The sequence below is a fragment of the Brassica oleracea genome, chromosome C5 (assembly GCF_000695525.1).
Source record: "Brassica oleracea var. oleracea cultivar TO1000 chromosome C5, BOL, whole genome shotgun sequence".
Taxonomy (NCBI): Eukaryota; Viridiplantae; Streptophyta; class Magnoliopsida; order Brassicales; family Brassicaceae; genus Brassica; species Brassica oleracea.
In genome coordinates this window covers 31,451,781-31,458,601 of record NC_027752.1, presented here as the reverse complement: position 1 = coordinate 31,458,601, position 6,821 = coordinate 31,451,781, and the positions used below count along the sequence as shown (strand labels likewise).

At 40.2% G+C, this 6,821-nt stretch overlaps 2 protein-coding genes and 1 pseudogene across 2 annotated transcripts; 1 reads left to right on the top strand and 2 right to left on the bottom strand.

Moving 5' to 3' along the window:
* Nucleotides 1–1,578, top strand: part of LOC106344990 — a 12,785-nt pseudogene extending 11,207 nt beyond the window's left edge.
* An 86-nt stretch (nt 1,579–1,664) lies between these two features.
* LOC106294545 lies at nt 1,665–2,341 on the bottom strand (the record flags this gene model as incomplete). The annotated part of the gene is given in 2 exon segments (XM_013730129.1): nt 1,665–2,125; nt 2,225–2,341. Coding segments are annotated over 2 exon segments (216 nt in total). The 3' UTR covers nt 1,665–2,005.
* Nucleotides 2,342–2,543: 202 nt separating this feature from the next.
* LOC106294542 lies at nt 2,544–5,730 on the bottom strand. The gene is made up of 5 exons (XM_013730125.1): nt 5,436–5,730; nt 3,539–5,343; nt 3,269–3,473; nt 3,001–3,191; nt 2,544–2,905 (listed from the first exon to the last, which is right to left on the bottom strand). Exons 2-5 carry the CDS (start codon nt 5,331–5,333, stop codon nt 2,817–2,819), a joined length of 2,280 nt encoding a protein of 759 aa, XP_013585579.1. The 5' UTR covers nt 5,334–5,343; nt 5,436–5,730; the 3' UTR covers nt 2,544–2,816.
* Between the last annotated feature and the right edge of the window lie 1,091 nt (nt 5,731–6,821).

Here is a 6,821-nt window from a genome sequence, read left to right as displayed (position 1 = left end):
AAGGATGTGAATTTTTTTTGCAATATGTTTAAGAGGCGCCAGTTATGATACGGTGGATTGAAGACGACGATTGCTAAAAGTAAATCGATGGCATCATAGGTTTATCCTAAACAAAATTTTAACCATTAGATTATATCCTAGAAACAAATCTAACCGCCAGATTCTAATTTTTTTTTCCTATAAAAAAAGAATGACATCATTGGTTAAAAAAAAAAACAGGTTTGCTATTATATATAAATATTTTTATAGTCATTAAAAACACTGCTTGGACTCGTCTATGAATATAGTAGTCAGATGTTTGATATTTGACAGTTTGAGTTTCATGTTATGTATGATCGAGTAACCTAAAGTCTGAAATTTTTTATCACCAAAAGAAAAGAATTAGTGATGTGATTCAAAGCTCAACCTCACTGTGCTAATATCACTCCTCTCATATATTTGTCAGGTTAATTTGCAGAGCAGGTATCCTGCTTCTTCCCAACGCCTGCCTGGCTCGAGGATCTTCACCACAGAGGCATCAATGGTTAAGAGAAACACAGCTGGGTGAGTTTCACAGTTACATGTCCTGATCTTAAAATGTTGATAAAACTAGTTTATATTCAGGTTTTTTTGCGCATGGGTTTACTTATTCTGGTCATCCAGTTTCATGTGCTGTAGCAATTGAAGCGTTAAAGATCTATAAGTGAGTTGAAAAACTGTCTTTTTTTCATTAATAAAACTCAAATACATCACACATTCTTTACAGTTTCGTTAGAATATCAAACCTTGTAGTGCACAATGGCATGGGGGACGTGAATTTGTGTATACTCTAACTTATATGTATTTTCTTGACGATCAATTCATATTGCAGGGAGAGGAACATACCAGAACATGTAAACAGAGTTTCCACAGGGTTTCAAGAAGGTCTTAAAGCTTTCTCCACTAGTCCTATTATTGGAGAGGTGCGCTTTATTTTACTCACTAATGAGTTCTTTTGCTTCTGAAGTATGACTGAGCCATTTGGACATTGTTGTGATGGTTTTCAGATCAGAGGAACTGGTTTGATTCTCGCGACTGAGTTTACAGAAAACAAATCGGCACACGAACCATTTCCACCAGAATGGGGTAAACTATTTGAAGACAGTGTCAAAGCTTTTTACTTACACATGCTAAAAGACGGCCTGTCGACCTTTTTTCATTTTTTTTTTTTTCATTTTTTATGCTTACAGGTGTTGGCGAATACTTTGCAGCCGAATGCAAGAAGCATGGGATGATAGTCCGTGTTGCAGGCGATCTCATAATGATGTGTCCACCGCTCATTATCTCACCTGAAGAGATTAATGAGGTTAATTACCAATCTTTGATACAATTGTCTGATAAATCTTGTGTCCAGTTCCCTAAAAGTCTCCTTTTGTTTTACAATCTTCCTATTTGGCTTCTTACCATGTTTCAGTTGATTACTATCTATGGGAAAGCGTTGAAGGCCACAGAAGAGAGGGTTAAAGAACTCAAGACTCAGCAAAAGAAGTGAGAAGCAGAGTCATTGTTTCCATTTATATTATGCAATTAAGTATCAGAACCATAATAGGTGGTGTATCTTTTATTTTCCAAAGACTGGATCTGTTGTTTCGAGTACACAAGTCTAGTTATGTAGTGCATTCGACTCGGTGGAAATGGAATATACAACAACAATAAGACTTCTCACTATGTGAATGTGATCTGAGCAAACCAAAGATACAGAGACATGAGTAGATATTGTTTTTAAAAGTCAAAAACAGTTTCTGAGATAGCGACTTTGCAGGCTTGCAGCTACATGAACTTGTGGTTAATGGCTAAACTAGCGACGGCCAGAGACTGGACTATATGGTTCGGTACGGTACGGGGCTAACCAACCCACGGACCAGAATGACTCATAGAATTTAGTGCACTCGAACTTGAAAACGAAATACATAGACCACTGCTGAAACAGAGAATTGTGATTATAGAACATGATTACGTAATGGAACAGGAATCATCACCCTGGGTTTCAAGAACGAGGACGTTTTTTATTTGCTTCTCTTTTCAGTCTCCTCTCTCTGGAACTTAGTGAAGTCTTGAACCCTGCTCCCTCTCCATTCTCCGAGTCGTACAAATCTTTAAACGATTTCTGCACATTCCCAAAACAAGAACAAGATTTGTCTTGATGATCTTTTCTTCTACTCAGAAACTGAAAACAAGATTATGTTTCATAACCACACGGTCTAACCTCTCTGATCTCAGCGAAGCTGACGGCGTAGAACGTGACAACGGAGACTGCGAGGATTCCCAGAACAGGGAGACCGATATGGCTAAGCCCATCCATTTTCTTTCTTCTCTCCTCACAAAACTTATTATTAAGTTTAGAGGATAAGGCTCTTTATATGAAATGCCTTCTTCATAACCACACAACCTTAAACATACAGTTAATGATAAAATATTGCAAACCAGGTTTAACCTGTCTGAATTTAACTCTCGTCTCTTCCTTCTTTTCACATATTTCAAGAATCAAGATTAGTCTAATATATATAGACAGAAAACAGAAGATAAATTGTGAAACAATAAATCATTATGGAGATTGGACAAAACCTAAAAATAAAAAATAAAACAATCAAAATGTCTGAATGGTTTTGGATGGACTCACTAAATAGAGAAGAAATGCATGCTCAGTAATTATGGGACAACAGCATCAATTAGTATAAACTATATAGAATACAAACCAACCAAGCCCCTAAGAGAGGAGGAAATCACAAATGGTTCTCCAAATCAAACAAACCCCTATGATTACATTAAAAAAAAAAAAGAGATTCTTCTTAGTGAGTTCACGTGAACAGTTTCTCCGATATGTTTGTGAAATAACCTTCATCACTCACTTCCTTTTCTCCCTTAAATATCTCTCCATCATCGAAACCTGTTCACACATTCCCATTCTTTAAAACACTTCTCACACCAATTATTCTATCTCCAATAACTAGATTCTATTCTGTGAACGCTTTTATTATTTACCTGTCCCCAAGTCTCCTGTTTCATCGATGACAACCGCTGCTACTTCTGTCCTCTTAAAGGACTCGAGTGACTTCCAGTCCGAGCTTCCAATTCCTTCTATGCAAACTTGGTTTCTTGAAACCCAGTCTTCAAGAAGCTCCATGTTGCTCTGTGATAACGGGTCTGCATTGTCATCTCCGCTTTCAACCCCCCTGAAAGAGGCAGATAACCCTTTTAGTTCTGTTTTGAATAAACATTATTGAGAAGAAGCAAAAAGATTTCAACTTACAGTCTTCTGAGGCGCATGTTGTACTGAACAAACACAAGATCACTAAGACGCTGTCTCTCAATAGAGTTCTTGGATTCATATACTTTCTCCATTGGTGCCAGGATCCTTCCAGAGCCAACCAATGAGCTACACGTCTGACTCAGAAGACGTATAGCAAATCGTGACAGGTTCAAGCAGCTTTCTCCATACGTAGACCACCATTCAGCTAAAAACAACCAAAACATGTTTTTAAAGTCTTTCATGAGATCCATTAATAAACAGTTAACGTACCAGGAAGCATTGTGTCTCGAGCTCTAATTGCCAAGTTCCTTCCGAAGATCCCAACAGCATTCTTGTAAGAGTTAATGTCCTTTCCTATTATATCTTGAATATTGTCTTCAGGGACCAGCTTCTCTATGCAATCAACCACAGCTAAGTGTATCTCGCTACGCATCTCTTCCCCAATGTTGTAGAAGAACTTGGGGTTAAGATAGAAACCAGCAGCATGCAAAGGAAGACGCTGCTGCTGCAACCACCACTTATCTATAATCTTCCAGAAGACCATGTAATCCTCTCTGTGAACCAGATGCGTTTTAATCGCTTCCTTCGCTCTGTACACTGCCGCATAGACATACCCCATTCCAGGCCTCCTCGCAGCAGAAACAATCCTCAAAACGCGCAAGAGACGAACTGTTATGTTGTTCGCCAGCGTCAACGCCTTCCAGAAACTCTCGTCGTTGATGGTCTCCGTCATCGCTAAACCACCAGCTTCTTTAGAATACGAACACTCGTTCCACTCGGATGATGTAACCATCGCCTGTAAATGAGGCTTTAGCTCGGCGATTCGGGACATTGTCGCGAAGTTAGTGGAGTAAGTGGTGAAAGCTGGCTGGAGAATGTCGTTGCCGTAAGTGAACTTCTTCATCAGGTTCAAGACGCCGCTGTGGTTGTAGATGATCCTCGTGACGGTTCTCGCTTGCTCGATGATTTCTCTTATCCAGTCTATCTTCCCGAACTCTTCGAGCATCTTGTCTACGCAGTGTGCAGCGCAAGGAACCCAGTAGAGAGAAGGATAGGCTTCCATCAGCTTCTTCCCTGCGGAGACGTAATGGCCTTCGCATTTGGTGATCACTTGAACGACGTTGGTCTCTCCTATCTCCTCAACCACCTCCTTAAGTACCTCACACAACTCATCATCATCATCAGAAGTGAGTATCTCTGAGGCATCAAAGGATCTCAGGAACACTACTTTCTCCGGACAGTGAACCAAGAAGTTAAGTACTTTATTCGATTCCTGGACTAGAACAGAACAGCCTGTCTTCTTCCACAGGGGCCTGCACTCGTCGATATCATTCTTCACTTCCTCTACGCAGCTCTTCAAAATCCAACTTTTGATGTCTTCATTAGCGGGAAGAGAAACACCAAACCCTCCTGAAACAATCGCATCGACCAACGGCTGGAAGTTAACAGAGCTCACAGCGTCAAAGTCAGCTCCGATATCAAACAAGAACCTCCCGATCGCCATGTGAACCGTCTTCTCACGTTCCTTCGAAGAAGGATGCACAATGTTCTTAACACTACTAATAGCAACAGGGATCAGATTATCCATATCTCCACCAATCAAATCCTCAACATTAGCCAACTCACTTCTCTCTACAATGTTCTTCCTACTCCTGTAAGTCCTCTGCTTCGTCCTCCCCGAGCTCTGTCCACCACCAGCTGCAACCACATCCCCGTTGTTGACGTAAGAGCCCTCGACGACCTGAGTCTCTTCCGGAGGGAAGTAAGCGATAGGCAGAGGCTCAGCGCTCGACCTTCTCCTCTTCCTCTGACGCCTCACGGTGCCGTCGATGCACTGCTGGAGGAAGAGGCGGACCTCCTCGGGGACTTGGTCGCAGATGGTGCCTTGGCCTTTCTTGCCCGCGAGGTGCTCTTTGACGCGGGTGATGCCGCCTCCTTTGAACATCTTCTTGCAGTAGAGACATCTCATCTGGACTCGGTCTCCGTATTTGTAGACCTCGCAGTGCTTCCATGCACTGTCTTGTTTCTGTGGAGTGAGAGCTACTGGTTCCAAATCTGAATCCATTATTCTTTTTCTACAAGAGAGACACGAATCACTACTAGATCCTCTGATCGAGGAGAGGGAGAACAGAACCGAATGTGTGAGAAGAAGAAGAATTAAACGAACCTGTTTGGTTTGCAGGTTGTGACCGGGTTGGTTGGTTACGCGGTTAGGTAATAAACTTTGATTAAATTACGGTTAAAGGACTTCGGTTCCGGGGAAGGATCAGGTGGAATCAGACGGAGGACAAGGGTTTGAGTAACGGAAAGGGAGAATCTGAGGGTGGCGGAGAGATGCAATTTCTGGGATTTTTTCTTTCTTTCTTTTGAGATGAGCCGGCTTGATTAGGGTTCGAGAGGATGACAAGGGTTGGCCAGCTATTTCTGGTTTATAAAAACGATCATTTTTTTTATTTTTATTTTTTTACTTTTCCTAGCTGAATCGGTTTTAATTTGAGGACTGGAATGCAAAATGTAATATAGTATAGGGGTTGAGATGATGATATGTGCGGCATCTTCTAATTTTCTTGATATATAGATCTCAATTATATAATTGCTCAACCTTAAGTATGAAACTTTTTAAAATATAACAAACTAATACAAACTGTATATTTATTTAAAACTTTTGGTTTTAAATTTAGTGCTTATATTTCATATATCTGTATTTATTTTTATTAATTTAGTTTTAGTTAATTAAATAGGATCAATGATAATCTATATTATAATAGATCAGTTTTTGCTCACTCCTCAGCGCGCCACGTCATCGTTTTGTGGGTCCCACTTTTAAAAAGTGTAAAAAAGTGTCAAGCTCATGGCTCATGAGATTCATCACGTTATATGAACAAAGCTCAAGTTTGCAACACTTATAGTTTTTTCATATTGTAAACTGTTGTCGTTTAACATGAGTTTTGGTTCTTTTCATCATTGTCTCAAACAAGTTTGAGTTACAAAATTGCGATGTGTGTCTGTTTATAATCTATTTTTCCACCGGAGAACTCTTTGTGTCCACATCTTAAATCACTTGACCATAAATGTTCCTGATTTGTAGCCCCTCTGTAAACCCTATACATATGATTCTCATCTTTGATAAACCAAATATGCATCTCCACAAAACTCATTGATTCCTCTTAGATTTAACCATCTTCTAGAAAATGTTCCTCTTTGCCTCTCCAGTTCGTCAAACCGGCGTTCCGGCGTCCGTCACTCACCCTTCGAGTCTCTCCGTCTTGGTCTTAGTAGTCAGAGCATAGCCTTTGGCTTCCTCCGCTTCTGGGATTCCCAGAACTTCAAGAAAGACAGGGAGTTTGTGGGAATCACGGTTCTTTTCTTCGATGAAAAGGTAAGTTAATCTTCGATATATCACCATTATTTAACATAATTGTTTTAATTTATTTCCAGATTCTTTGTTGGATAATACTATTTGCAGATTCCGTGATTCATGGGTTTACTCCCGTCGGACGTGCTAATCATTACATGTCATCTTTGAAAGCAGATTCCATTGTGAAAGTCGATC

Excerpts from the sequence above, each read along its gene's own strand:
- LOC106294542 (XM_013730125.1), bottom strand. The coding sequence starts at position 5,333 with ATGGATTCAGATTTGGAACCAGTAGCTCTCACTCCACAGAAACAAGAC. Across the intron at positions 3,474-3,538 it reads TCGAGACACAATGCTTCCTG|CTGAATGGTGGTCTACGTAT; the intron begins GTACGTTAACTG and ends GGTTGTTTTTAG. Across the intron at positions 3,192-3,268 it reads AACATGCGCCTCAGAAGACT|GGGGGTTGAAAGCGGAGATG; the intron begins GTAAGTTGAAAT and ends TGCCTCTTTCAG.